The 15,192-nt window shown below is 36.4% G+C and overlaps 1 protein-coding gene across 3 annotated transcripts in view; it reads left to right on the forward strand.

Moving 5' to 3' along the window:
• The window catches only part of F5 (coagulation factor V), an 85,508-nt gene that overhangs the window by 44,613 nt on the left and 25,703 nt on the right, over positions 1-15,192 (forward strand). For 2 of the 3 annotated variants that reach the window (XM_022560158.3, XM_022560156.3), the window contains exons 8-12: positions 7,727-7,904; positions 9,472-9,571; positions 10,006-10,217; positions 11,586-11,736; positions 14,090-14,302. In XM_022560158.3, the coding sequence (XP_022415866.2) occupies positions 7,727-7,904; positions 9,472-9,571; positions 10,006-10,217; positions 11,586-11,736; positions 14,090-14,302 (854 nt within the window). Of the gene's footprint in view, positions 1-7,726; positions 7,905-9,029; positions 9,200-9,471; positions 9,572-10,005; positions 10,218-11,585; positions 11,737-14,089; positions 14,303-15,192 lie in introns of those variants that run through there. The other variant, XM_022560157.2, reaches the window with a different exon arrangement.

Raw genomic sequence — 15,192 nt, forward strand, 5'->3', positions numbered from 1 at the left:
AGAAATAAAAAAGAAGTTAAAAGTACACCACAGAAATAGAAAGCATCATATGAGACTACTACAAGCAGCTCTACACCAATAAAATGGACAACCTGGAAGAAATGGACGAATTCTTAGAAAAGTATAACCTTCCAAGACTGAACCAGGAAAAAATAGAAAATATGAACAGACCAATCACAAATAATGAACTTGAAACTGTGATTAAAACTCTTCATCCAGATCCAGATGGCTTCACAGGTGAATCGTATGAAATATTTAGAGAAGAGCTAACACCCATCCTTCTCAAACTCTTCCAAAACATGGTAGAGGAAGGAACACTCCCAAACTCATTCTACGAGGCCACCATCACCCTGATACCAAAACCAGACAGATTCTACAAAAAAAGAAAATTACAGACCAATATCACTGAAGAACATAGATGCAGAAATCCTCAACAAAATACCACTAAACAGAATCCAAGAACACATTAAAAGGATCATACACAATGATCAAGTGGGATTTATCCCAGGGATGCAAGGTTCTTCAATATATGCAAATCAATCAATATGATACACATATTAACAAACTGAAGAATAAAAACCATATGATAATCTCAATAGAGGCAGAAAAAGCTTTTGACAAAATTCAACACCATTTATGAAAAAAACTCTCCAGAAAGTGGGCATAGAGGGAATCTACCTCAACATAATAAAGGCCATATATGACAAACCCACAGTAAACATCATTCTCAATGGTGAAAAACTGAAAGCATTTCCTCTAAGATTAGGAACAGGACAAGGATGTCCACGCTTGCCACTATTATCCAACATAGTTTTGGAAGTCCTAGCCATGGCCATCAGGAAGAAAATGAAATAAAGGAATACAAATTGGAAAAGAAGATGTAAAACTGTCACTGTTTGCAGATGACATCATACTATACATAGATAATCCTAAAGAGGCCACCAGAAAACTACTAGAGCTAATCAATGAATTTAGTAAAGTTGCACGATACAAAAAGAATGCACAGAAATCTCTTGCATTCCTATACACTAACAATGAAAGATCAGAAAGAGAAATTGAGGAAATAATCCCATTCACCATTGCAACAAAAAGAATAAAATACCTAGGCATATACCTACCTAAGGATGTAAAAGACCTGTACTCAGAAAACTATAAAACACTGATGAAAGAAATCAAAGATAACACAAACAGATGGAGAGATATACCACGTTCATGGATTGGAAGAATCAGTATTGTAAAACTGACTATGCTACCCAAAGCAATCTACAGATTCAATGCAATCCCTATCAAATTACCAATGGCATTTTTTTTACAGAACTAGAACAAAAAGTCTTAAATTTTGCATGGAGACACAAAAGAGCCCGAATAGCCAAAGCACTATTGAGGGGAAAAAACAGAGCTGGAGGAATCACACTCCCTGACTTCAGACTATACTACAAAGCTACAGTAATCAAGACAATATGGTACTGGCACAAAACCAGAAATATAGATCAACGGAGCAGGATAGAAGGCCCAGAGATAAACCCACACACCTCTGGTCAACTAATGTGTGACAAAGGAGGCAAGGATATACAATGGAGAAAAGACAATCTCTTCAATAAGTGGTGTTGGGAAAAATGCGCAGCTCATGTAAAAGAACGAAATTAGAACACCCCCTGACACCGTACACAAAAATACACTCAAAATGGATTAGAGACCTAAATGTAAGACTGGACACTATAAAACTCTTAGAAGAAAACATAAGAAGAACACTCTTTGACATAAATCACAGTAAGATCTTTTTTGACCCACCTCCTAGAGTAATGGAAATAAAAACAAAAATAAACAAATGGGTTCTAATGAAACTTAAAAGCTTTTGCTGTGCAAAGGAAACTACAAACAAGATGAAGAGACAACCCTCAGAATGGGAGAAAATATTTGCAAATGAATCAACGGACAAATGATTAATCTCCATAATATATAAATAGCTCGTGTAGCTCAATATTAAAAAAAAACCCAATTCAAAAATGGGTAAAAGACCTAAATAGACATTTCACCAAGGAAGACATACAGATGGCCAAGAGGCACATGAAAAGCTGCTCAACATCACTAATTATTAGAGAAATGCAAATCAAAACTACCACGAGTTATCACCTCACACCGGTTAGGATGGGCATCATCAGAAAATCTACAAACAACAAATGCTGGAGAGGGTGTGGAGAAAAGGGAGCCCTCTTGCACTGTTGGTGGGAATGTAAATTGATACAGCCACTATGGACAACAGTATGGAGGTTCCTTAAAAAACTAAAAATAGAATTACCATAAGACCCAGCAATCCCTCTCCGGGGCATATACCCAGAGAAAACCATAATTCAAGCAGACGCATGCACCCCAATGTTCATTGCAGCACTATTTACAATAGCCAGGTCATGGAAGCAACCTAAATACCCATTGACAGATGAATGAATAAAGAAGATGTGGTACATATATACAATGGAGTATACTCAAGCCATAAAAAGGAATGAAATTGGGTCATTTGTAGAGACGTGGATGGACTTAGAGACTGTCATACAGAATGAAGTAAGTCAGAAGGAGAAAAGCAAATATTGTATATTAATGCATATATGTGCAATCTAGAAAAATGGTACAGATGAACCAGTTTGCAAGGCAGAAATAGAGACACAGATGTAGAGAACAAACATTTGGACACCATGGCAGGGAAGCAGTGGTGGGTGGTGGTGGTGGTGGGATTAATTGGGAGATTGGGATTTACATATATACACTAATACATATAAAATAAATAATAAGAACCTGCTCTATAAAAAATAAATAAAATAAAATTCAACATAAAGAAATAAATTTTTAAAAAGCACCTTGTATTTAGTTCACATTCAATAATTAATAAATTTTATTTTATAATCTGAAAAGAGAAAAATAAAAACACTTAAAAAAACAGGAAAGAAAGAAAGAAGGAGAAAGGGAGGGAGGGAGGGTGGGAGAGGGAGAAAGAAAGAAAGAAAGAAAGAAGAATGAAAGAAGAAAGAAAGAGAAAGAGAGGGAGGGAGGAAGGAAGGGAGGGAGAAGGAAAGAAAGGAGATAGAAAGAAACAAACAAATGAAAGAAAGAAAGAGAAAAGAAGGAAGGAAGGAAGGAAGGAAGAAAGAGAAAGAAAGAAAGAAAAAGAAAGAAAAGGAAGGAAGGAAGGGAGGAAGGAAGAAAGAAAGAAAAAAGGAAGGAAGGGAGGAAGGAAAGAAGGAAGGGAGGAAGGAAGGAAGGAAGGGAGAAGGAAAGAAAGAAGAAAGGAAGAGAGAAAGAGAGAAAGAAAGAAAGAAAGAAAGAAAGGGAGAAAGAAAGAATCCTAACTTTATACCTCAAGTAACTAGCAAACTAAGCCCAAAGTTAGCCGAAAGAAGTAAATAAAAATTAGTGAAAAAATAAATGGTGTATAGAAAGACAACAGAAAAGATAAACACAACCAAGAGTTAGTCTTTTGAAATGATAAACAAAATTGACAAACCTTTAGCTAAGCAATGAAGAGAGAAGACTCAAATAAATAAGATTATAACTAAAAGAGGAGACATTACAGCTGATACCACAGAAGTGCAAAGGATCATAAGAGACTACTATGAACAATTAAATGCCAACAAATTGGATAAGTAGAAGAAAGGAAAAAGGTCCTAGAAAGATATCCTACCACGACTGAATCAAAAAGAAATAGAAAATCTGAACAGATGAATAACAAGTAAGAAGATTGAATCAGTAATCCAAAACCTCCAAACAAAGAAGCCCAGGACCAGATGGCGTCACAGGTATATTGTACACTAATCCTCAAACTCTTCCCAAATATTAAAGAGTAGGGAACACTTCCAAACTTATTTTACAAGCCTAGCATTATTCTCATACCAAAGCTGGATAAGAACAATACAAGACGAAAATTACAGGCCAATATCCCTAATGAACATAGATGCCAAAAACATTATCAAAATATTAGTAAACTGAATCCAACAGCACATTAAAATTATCATAAATGATGATCGAGTGAGATTTATTCCTGTGATTCAAGGATGGTTCAACATATGCAAATCAATAAATTAGAAGTACCACATTAAACATGAATAATAAAAATATCGTTATCTCAATAGATGCAAAAAAAAGGCATTTAACAAAATTCAACATCCTTTCATTATAAAAACTCTCAACAAGTTAGGTATAGAAGGAATGTGCTTCAACACAATAAAGGCCATATATGGCAAACCCAAAGCTAACATCATACTCAGTGGTAAAAATCTGAGAGCTTTTCCTCTAAGATCAGGAACAAGACAAGGATGCCCATTCTTGTCACTTTTATTCAGCATAGTACTGGAAGTTCTAGCCAAAGCAATCAGGCAAGGAAAAAAAATAGGCATCCTAATCAGAAAGGAAGAAGTAAAATCGTCTCTATTTGCAGATAATGTGATTTTATATATAGAAAAACACTTGAGACTCTACCAAAAATCTATTAGAATAAAGAAATTCAGTAGTTGCAGGATAGAAAATGAACATAATGAAAATCAGTTGAATTTATATACACTAACAATGAACAATCCAAACAGAAATTAAGAAAATACTTCCATTTACAGTAGAATTTTTTTAAAAGAATAAAATACTTAGGAAATTTAACCAAGGTGGTGAAAGATCTACACACTGAAAACTATAAGACAGCAATGAAAGAAACTGAAGAAGATACAATCAAATACAAAGATGTCCTGTGTTTATGGGTTAGAAGAATTAACTTTGTTAAAATGCCAACATTACCCAAAGTGATCTACAGATTCAATGCAACCCCTATTAAATTCCAATGGCATGTTTCAAAGAAATAGAAAAAAAAAACAATTCTAAAATTCAGATGAAACCACAGAAGACCTTAAATATCCAAAGCAATCTTGAGCAAGAAGATCAAAGCTTGAGGCATCAAACTTCCTGATTTCAAACTATATTACAAAGCTATAGTAATTGAACAGTATAATAATGGCATAAAAACAGACACATATACCAAATAAACAGAAGTAAGGGCCCAGAAATAAACCCATGCATATATGGTCAACTAATCTTTGACAAAGGCACTAAGAATACACAATGAGGAAAGGACAGTCTCTTCAGTAAATGATGGTGGAAAAACTGGATATCCATATGCAAAAATATAAAATTAGACCCTTAACTTACAGCATAGACAAAAATTAACTCAAAATAAATTAAAAACTTAAATGTAATACCTGAAACCATAAAACCACTAGAAGAAAACATAACAGAAAATCTCTTTGACATTGGTCTTGGCAATGAGTTTTTTGGGTATGACACTAAAAGCATAAGTAACAAAAGCAAAAATAAACAAGTGGGGCTACATCAAGCTGAAAAACTTCTGCACAGCTAAAGAAACAATCAACAAAATAAAAATATAACCTACAGAATGGGAGAAAATATTTGCAAACCATATATCTGATAAGAGGTTAATATCCAAAATATGAAAGGAACTCATGTAACTCAATGGCAAAACAAACAAACAAACAAAAATAGCCTGGTTTAAAAAATGGGCAAAGGATCTAAACTGACATCTTTCTAAAGAAAATGTACAGGGACTTCCCTGGTGGTGCAGTGGTTAAGAATCTGCCTGCCAATGCAGGAGACACGGGTTCAATCCCTGGTCTGGGAAGATCCCACATGCCACGGAGCAACTGAGCCCGTGCACCACAACTACTGAGCCTGCGCATCTAGAGCCTGTGCTCTGCAACAAGAGAAGCCACTGAAATGAGAAGCCTGTGCACCGTAACGAAAGAGTAGCCCCCGCTTGCCACAACTAGGGAAAGCCCGCACACAGCAATGAGGACCCAATACAGCCAATAAATAAATAAATAATTTTTAAAAATTAAAAAATAAAAATTGTAAACTGTGGTAAAAAAAAAGAAAACATACAAATGGCTAATAGGCATATGAAAAGGTGTTCAGCATCACTAATCATGAGGGAAATGCAAATCATATCCATAATGAGATATCACCTCATACCTATGGGGGTAACTAGGATGAAAAAGAGGTAACAACTATTGATGAGGGTGCGGAGAAAATGGAATCCTTGTACACTGTTGGTGAGAATGTAAATTGGTGCAGCCTTTATGGAAAACAGTAAGGAGCTTCCTCAAAAAATTAAAAATAGAACTACTACTTCTGGGTATATATCCAGAGGAAATGAAGTCAGTATATCAAAGAGATATTTGCACTCCTGTGTTCATTGCAGTGTTATTCATGATAGCCTACATATGGAAACAACCTGAGTGTCTACCAATGGATAAATGAATTTTTAGAAATAGGGTTTATATATACAGTGGAATATCATTCAGCCTTAAAAAAGAAGGAAATCCTGCCATTTGTAACAACATGGATAAACCTGCAGGACATTAGGCTAAGTGAAATATTCCAGACACAGAATTACAAATATTGCATGATTTCACTTATATGTGGAATCTAAAAAAGTCGAACTCATAGAAGCAGAGAGTATAATGGTGGTTGCCAGGGGTTGGGAGGTGAGGGGAATGCAGAGATGTTGATCAAAGTATACAAACCTTCAGTTTCAAACTAAATAAGTTCTGGAGACCTGTTATAGTTAGTAACACTATAGTTAATAACACTGTATTGTACACTTGAAATTTGTTAAGACAGTATATCTTAAGCATTCTCAAAATTTAAAAAAATTAGTAACTAGGTGAGGTGATGGAAGTGGTAATTAGCTTGACTGTGGTAGTCTCATATATTCATATATAAATTATTATGTTGTACACCTTAAATACATACATTTGTCAATTACACCTCAGTAAAGCTGGAAAAATGCAAAAAAACCTTCAAGGTATAGTATAGAATATATAAACAGCTGCCTTTTGTGAAAGGAGTGAAAGGATAAGAATATTTATATTTGCAAGTCATATTTGCATAAAGATGCTCTGGAATTATACACATGAAATTAATACAAGTGAATATTTAGAAAACGCAGGAAGGGTTAGGGAAGTGGGGTTGAGATAAGAATCCAGAACTTTCTAGCAGTAGTCAGTGATTTTCATTGTGTAAAATAAACGCATAAAATGGAACTCTGCTTTTGCAAACTAAGGCTATTAAAAGGACCAAGGGGGAAAGTGGTTCATGTTGCTTCCCCCAAATCATTTATTGCAGTAGCTACAGAAGATGGGTGAAGGCATTTGGTTTTCAGATGGCACCAGGATTGGGTGGATGGTAGAAGAGATAGCCCAACAGCACAGAACTTATGTTTAATGAAGACAGCAGAAGCTTCCTAGAGTGGGAATGTGCTTTTAGAGACTGAGAAATACCTGGAAAGCCAATAAGGATATCATAAGTTAAGTGATAAGAAATACTTAAGAAAAATTCATAGTGTTTCTCATCTTTTCATCCAGGTAGACCTTTCAGAGATAGTGAAGGTCCACTCTAGAAACCATAGTGACAGGAAGATCTAAGTAGCTGGTTCTAACCGTGATTAAGACTTTATCAATGGTGGAGGAGACAGATCAGAGGTTTCCAGTTTTCCAACCAGAGAGAAGGTATCAGGACTTTGCAAACCACATTAAGGTTTGTTTGTTTGTTTTCCTTAAGGAAACTAGCATTTTAGCTAATTCAATAGCAGAACTTCTAAGCATAAGGGTTTCCCTATCATACTGGGGTCTCTACTTGAGAAAATGATTTAATCTTTTAAATTTTGTTTCACTTTAAGAAAGTACAGATCTCTGCATTTGGATAATTTCTCAAACCAAATTGGAAAACATTATAAGAAGGTTGTCTACAAACAGTACCAAGATGCATCCTTCACCAAACTCCTGGAGAATCCCAATATCAAAGAAGATGGGATCTTGGGCCCTATTATCAGAGCCCAGGTCAGAGACACACTTAAAGTAAGTAACAGAAATATAGAACCATGGAAGAAATTAAATAGTGAAAACAAGATTATAAGTACTGGTTATTTTTTTAATGTGTCCATATAATTTTTAATTGAAATACAGCTTTAATTTTTATTTAGTATTTGCGCTTATTGTAGCCTATCTCATAATACAAACAATCTGAGACAGTTTATCAAATTATAAAGGAATAAAACAAGGAGCCAATGTAATTGGGGTGAAGGATAATGTGGGGACAAAGAAAATAAAGCCAAGGATAAGATAAGTATAATGAAACACATACCATATGCTCCTGTAATGTTGTCAACAAATTTTGTCCTAAGCTTTCTAGCAGCCAAAGTAAAAAGGGAACTAGGTCAGGGTAGGAGTCACAGTAGTCATAAAAAAAGCAGTTTCCCCTGCTACTGAGACTTAAGAGGAATTTCTCCCATGGATCCTTAAGAAAGAGGATGCTGTGTGATGTAGTAGATGGAATCCTTGATAAATTCCTACTGGTACAATAAATTTATAAAAGAAATTTATAAATTTAAAAGTTACAAAGCTTTTTAAAATAATGTTTCTCATTATAGCTGAGAACATAACCCAACTGAATGAAAACAATTCATCAATGTGGTCTAGGTATGTAGTTCTCTGATGATTAGTCTCTGATGAAGGTACATTTTGATATGTTTCAAGAGCACTGAGTGCTCTTCAGTTTTCCTTAAATGCTGTGTCGCATCATCAACTTACCTTCTGATAAGAACTAGATGGCAGAGAATTGAAAGTTGCAATCTTTGGCAAGATTCTAGAGTGCAGATTATCTGCAGATTAAGCATGATCCAGATGCTTTGGCAAGCACGGAGAAGACAAGATTAAAATTCTCTTCTGAAGATTAAGCAGGCTAACTAGGACTCCTGTGTGCATAAAGCTCCTCCCTTCACCTCTTCGTGGGGATGAACCAAGAGGATATCTACAGACAAGGCCAATGCTGTTCATTTAAAAAATAACAAAAGGGCAGAAAGCAGCCTTTCTCTGTTCTCTTTCCCTTCCCTCATTTCTGATCCCTTTTAGGTACTCTTAGAAAGTGGAAATATGCCTCATTGGCAATTCAGGATCTCGCTATTTTCTGTGCCCCATCGAGAAGATGACTTGATGACAGGGTTCTGGGGGATCTGGCAGGCTGGTGAAGGTGATCATGGTCTAAGAGAAGGAGCAGATTCAAAGGCAGATGTGGTCCAAGAAAGGAGAGGGGACAGGGGATGGTGACCAGCTTGGAGAGAGTGATATACTGTGAGGAAAATGTCACTTCTAAGGTTAGACTTCTCTTTCCATTTTCTACCTTTCTATGTGCGTGGAACTCTCTCAGATGCACCTGTCAGGTGATGCGGAGAGGTTTCCACTCAGATAAACAGCATTAGTTTGCATTGACATAAACACACACACGCACGCACGCGTGCGCACGCACACACGCACGCACACACACACACACACACACTATCCCACAAGTAAATATGCAAAGCTAGCATCCTCTGTTCTCATGACTGACCTTAAATCCTGAAATAATGAATTTGAGTTAATTTTGTAGATCATGTTCAAAAATATGGCCAGCCGCAGCTACAGCATTTACCCTCATGGTGTGACCTTCTCTTGTTATGAAGATGAAGTCAACTCTTCCTCCACCTCAGGTCTGAACCTTTCACTTCTACTGAATGAAGCTATTGACTTCTGAGAGGTTGCCATAATTTTCTACTGCCCTCCTTGCCCAGTAGTATAACTTATACATTCAGGTAGTATACGTATAGGGGTATCCTCAAAGTCACAACCAAACACTGCTCACTTCAGGGATTTTTTTTACCCTAATGATTACAAAATATGGTGTCCTTTGTTAGTGCCATAAGTGGCCTCTAGTGGACGAATATGTAATAGCTACATGCTATCCAGAGTTCTATCAAGTGGAACTTAATATAAAAATAATATTCCTTTCCCAACATTGATTCTAACAAGAACTCAATTATTTTAAATTATTCATTCATTTATTATTTACTTATTTTTTTATTTAATTTATTTCCATGAAATAATTTTGAAAATTGAAAACAATTTTGACTATATTTTCTTTCAGGCAGTAACACCATGATCAAAGCAGTTCAACCAGGGGAAACCTATACTTATAAGTGGAACATCCTAGAGTCTGATGAACCCATGGAAAATGATGCTCAGTGCTTAACAAGACCATACTACAGTAATGTGGACATCACAAGGGACATTGCCTCTGGGCTGATAGGGCTACTTCTAATTTGTAAGAGCAGATCCTTGGATAAGCGAGGCATACAGGTATTTTGTCCTTGAAGTAACCTTTCAGAAATTCCAGGAATTTCTTCTGACTGAAACAGATTAGCTCTCCTTGTTAAATAATGGGGCTTTTGCTTCTAGAGAACCAGAAAATATTAAGTAGTCCTCTTTAGTGTGAATGTAACAATGCTTATTCCTTTAGTTACTTTTTTGTCTTGTCTATTTCCATATGGACTTTCACCGGGAAAGGCAAGTCTACAGTGTGATACTGTATTTTGTTTGCTTGTTTCAAATTCCAGATCTGTCCGTGCTATGTGATGAGCAAGTCACTTAGTTTCCCTTAATTTCTTCCTTTCATCAAAAGGGTATTACCCATTTTTAAAAAATTAATGAGTGGTAGTGTTACTGATTAGTTACATATTTATCTCTGTACTTTACTATGTTTTCCACTTTTTCTAAATTTGTATGGATCATTTTAAAAATCAAAATTAAAGCTCGTAGAAACATTACTTATTAAATATTTCAGATATTCAAAAAGTTACAGAAAAGAATAAAACAGACTTCTATGTACTCAAGAAATAAAACATTACATATGCAAAAAAGAAAAAGGGTATTACCCCCTCCTAAAAATTTTATAGGATTGTTTCATGGCTCAATGAGATACCATCTGGTAAAAGTGTAAAGCTCTGTACCAGTCCTTGTTATTTTTAGAGACCTGCAATAGGGAGAGAAAGGAGACATACAGGCAGACATAGCTTGCAGACATAGCTTCTCAGGAAGTTGAACACAGACAATGGTCTGTCTCTAGCAAGACCAATTTATACAGAAGAATGTGAACAAAAATATGGATCTTCTGATTTTATCATCATTGAAGAATAAAAGCCTCATATCATTAACTTAAAATTCCCAATTAGGCTAAGCTATAATCAAAGAAGTCTCATCCCAAGGCATATAAAATAAATATACGCCTAGAAAAAGCCAAAAGAGACATTTGGAAGACCCTAATTTATTGAGCTAGGAAAGGAAACAGGTAGGGAGAGATATAAAACTTTCCTACGGCACCCTTCTTTTTTATCCTTTGCAACTATTTGGAGCACATCCAATCAATCATTCGAGTTGAAAGGTGATAAACAGTTGATAGAGATAAACAGAATTACAGTTGCTACATTGAAATGGGATTTTTCTATTAGGATATTTTAGTCTCTGAATTTTCTGATCTGCACTGTTTGCCTTGACATGCTACCATTGGCTCTAACAAGGGCTTTGTACACAATGGGCTCTCACAGATGTCTGAATTTATGGCTTCATTGGACCCAAGACCTGTACCCCTTTGGTTTCTGAGAACTCAGGGTTGTAGTTAATCAATCTGCTAGGACGTTAATCACTGAACACAGCACTTTTACCCTCCAGAGGGCAGCAGACATTGAGCAGCAGGCTGTGTTTGCTGTGTTTGATGAGAACAAGAGCTGGTACATTGAGGACAACATCTACAAGTTCTGTGAAAATCCTGAGAAGGTGAAACGTGATGACCCCAAGTTTTATGAGTCAAACATCATGAGCAGTAAGTCAGAGCACTCTTTTTGTCCATCAGTTTTTCACTCCTGTGGTTGAAGTGTGACTTTCCTAGAGGAAGAGACATGGATTAGAATCCACTCACCCCTTACCCTCACTTCCAGTATAGGGATTTGGTGATGAAATTACTGGGTGATATTATAGAAATCTTTTTACAGCATGAGGTAAAAAGCTTGTTATCCTTAGAAGTCTTCTTGGTCTCCTGCTCCAAATGTGTGTGTGTGTGTGTGTGTGTGCATGCACGCACACGTGTGCATGTGCACTTGCTCTGAGCAGGTAAGAACAGGGTGAGGGATGGATGGTGAGGGAAGAGGCCTTGGTCAGAAGTATCTGGGGATTTTAGAATGGGTGCAAGGTGAATACTCTTTATGGCCAGGGCAGAAATATTAAGTAGTCCTCTTTAGCATGAATGTAACAACGCTTATTCCTTTAGTTACTTTTTTGTCTTGTCTATTTCTTATTTCTGCCAGGGCAGAAACAGGGTAAATAATCCAAAAGTGGATTGTCAAATCAAACTAAGGCAAAATGCATATGGGGAGACATGAGTCTTGGAAATTCAATCCATAAAGAAGTTTTAAGCATGCAGTAAGAAGTTCAGAACAGAAAGAATTCCCTGAGCCAAGGTTCAGGCTTTTGCTACAGTTTTAAAGTCAGTGCCCAAAGCCACTGGTATGGGAAGCCTGGGAGAGATTTCACTGAGCCAGCTGGAAGCAAACTTCTCCACAATGGTCATCGTCCCCTTCCTCAGAGTTGAGAGTCACTATTGTCACTTTCTCTGATAAGTAACCACAGGTACGAGGATGGTTTCTCCATGGTCTGTTCATATAACTTCAGACAACCAACAATTGGGGATTCTCACAACTGGTAGGTGCCAGGAAAATAATTTGAAACAGGGAGTTAGCCTCAGCTTTCTGTACTTAATTTCATTTTGGCAATGAATCTGTCATAGTTCTAGACTAGTGCTGTCCATTAGAAATTATATATGAGCCACAAATATAATTTAAAATTTTCTAATAGGCATATTAAAAATTAAAGAGAAATATATGAAATTTATTTAATAATGTTTAATTTATCATATTATCATTTCAACATATAATCAATATGCAAATTAATGAGATTTACTTTCTTACTAAATCTTTAAAATCCAGCGTGTATTTTATACTCACAGCACATCTCAATCCAGATTACCCATATTTCGAGTGCCCAATAGTCACTGGTGGCTAGTGGCTACCAAATTAGTGCAGCTATAGACCATTTAGAAAAGCTTCCTGAATGAGGTACAAACTAAAAACACATTATGTCAACTATTCGATAAATATTTAAGTTCTCACTCGTTCTAGGCATTGTACTAAGATTAGGACTATAGTGGTAACCTAGGCAGACATGGACCCTGCCCTTATAGAAATCATATCTGTGGTTTTATTACCATGCTTAGTATATAAGTAGACAATGATACTGACTAAAACTGTATCCCTTGGAAAGAGAATGAAAATGTCTGAACTTGATAGTTGAGTGCAAACTAGAGATTATATAAATGCTAAGACAGAGCAATTAAAATTGTAAAATGTGCTAAATATGCTTCATTTTTAGGAACATTACTTTGCATTCAATAACTAATGTGTCGAGGATACAGGGAGGAGGAAGGGTAAGATGGGACAAAGTGGGAGAGTGGCATGGACATATATACACTACCAAATGTAAAATAGATAGCTAGTGGGAAGCAGCCACATAGCAAAGGGAGATCAGCTCGGTGCTTTGTGACCACCTAGAGGGGTGGGATAGGGATGGTGGGAGGGAGGGAGACGTAAGAGGGAAGAGATGTGGGAACATATGTATATGTATAACTGAGTCACTTTGTTATAAAGCAGAAACTAACACACCATTGTAAAGCAATTATACTCCAATAAAGATGTTAAAAAAAAAAGAAAAAGAAAAAAATAACTAATGCGTCAAGAATCTGTATTTCTTATATTATGCTTTTTCTCCAGGTAAAATTACTCTAGACAAAATTCTAAGTTACCTTCGGAATATCTTTAAAAACAGAACCTAGAGTACAAAATATTTAATATACACTTAACAAATGAATAAATAAATCAATGTGAATGAAAAGGCTTTGTCTTTATCCTGACATTTCTCCCTTGGCTAACTTAGGAGAATAAGCTCTCATTTGAAAAGTCTGAGTTTGATCTTCCAGTTACATGTTACATTTGGTAAAGCTTATCTCAGATAATCACTGCTTAGATGCAACCAAATTACCATTGGGATATTTACCGTAAGTATAGTTAGACACATTCCCTTTTGTTGGCATAGGCCTGATGTTTCAACAAATTTCACTCTTTCAGCTATCAATGGCTATGTGCCTGAGAGCATACCCACACTAGGATTCTGCTTTGATGACACCGTCCAGTGGCACTTCTGCAGTATGGGAACCCAGAATGACATTTTGACCATTCACTTCACTGGGCACTCATTCATCTATGGAAAGAAACACGAGGACACTTTGACCCTCTTCCCCATGCGTGGGGAATCTGTGACCGTCACAATGGATAATGTTGGTAAGAGCTTGGACACTTAAAGGGGACTCTCTGATCAACCCAGTCTGCTGCAGCTCTCCAGACTACCATGGTTCCTGGGCTTCTCTCCCTGATCCCTTGCAGGCTTTCTTTTCAGGACTACTCATGATTTCTATTTGGGGAATTACTTAAATGGGTCCAGTCCTTTACTGTGCATTCCATTTATCCTTCTCTGGGCTAAGTGAGAAGTAAAGATAAAACAGTAAAAAGATAAGGCATGACTTTGAGAAGAAAGCGTGAGCATTCAGCCACAAGAGAGCATTTCTTTTATCAAAATGCCTTTTTCAGCTTTATAAGACAGCCATCCCACCCTAGGGTTAGTGGTCATCTGATATAGTGGCTTAGAGGCTGGCTTCAGAGACAGCAGCGTCATGGAAAGCACATGGGCTTTGGAATTCATCAGACCTGGGTTCAAATCCTGCTTTGCCACTTGATATCTGTGTAGCAATTTGGACAAATTACTCCACCCGACTGAGCCTCAGTTTATTCATCTGAAAAACAGAATAGTAATACCTTACAGAGTTGCTTTGACCATTAATTGTTATATGTGCCAAGGGCCTAGGACTCAGTAGACAATCAACATGTGGTAACTATTGAAGACTTTCCAGGAAATCTTCAGTGTGCCAGCAAATCATACCATTTCAAAGAAACTCAAAACTGCCCTAGGCCCACCTGAATTATTTATTACTTAGAAGTATCTATATGTCTCTTATTTGTGGGGGTAAACATCCTCATCTTCCCCCTAACTCCAGCTCTCTAACAAAATATGCAACTCACAAGATGCTTATAATATTCAAAGTCCATTTCATTCTTGATTCATCCCTTGAAAAATATATTCTCAAATAGTGACTCTCAAACTACCTGTGCTGAAA

Source organism: Delphinapterus leucas, chromosome 1 (assembly GCF_059928025.1).
Source record: "Delphinapterus leucas isolate spDelLeu-1000000601 "Yukka" chromosome 1, BTC_Dleu_Yukka2, whole genome shotgun sequence".
In the NCBI taxonomy this organism is placed as follows: domain Eukaryota; kingdom Metazoa; phylum Chordata; class Mammalia; order Artiodactyla; family Monodontidae; genus Delphinapterus; species Delphinapterus leucas.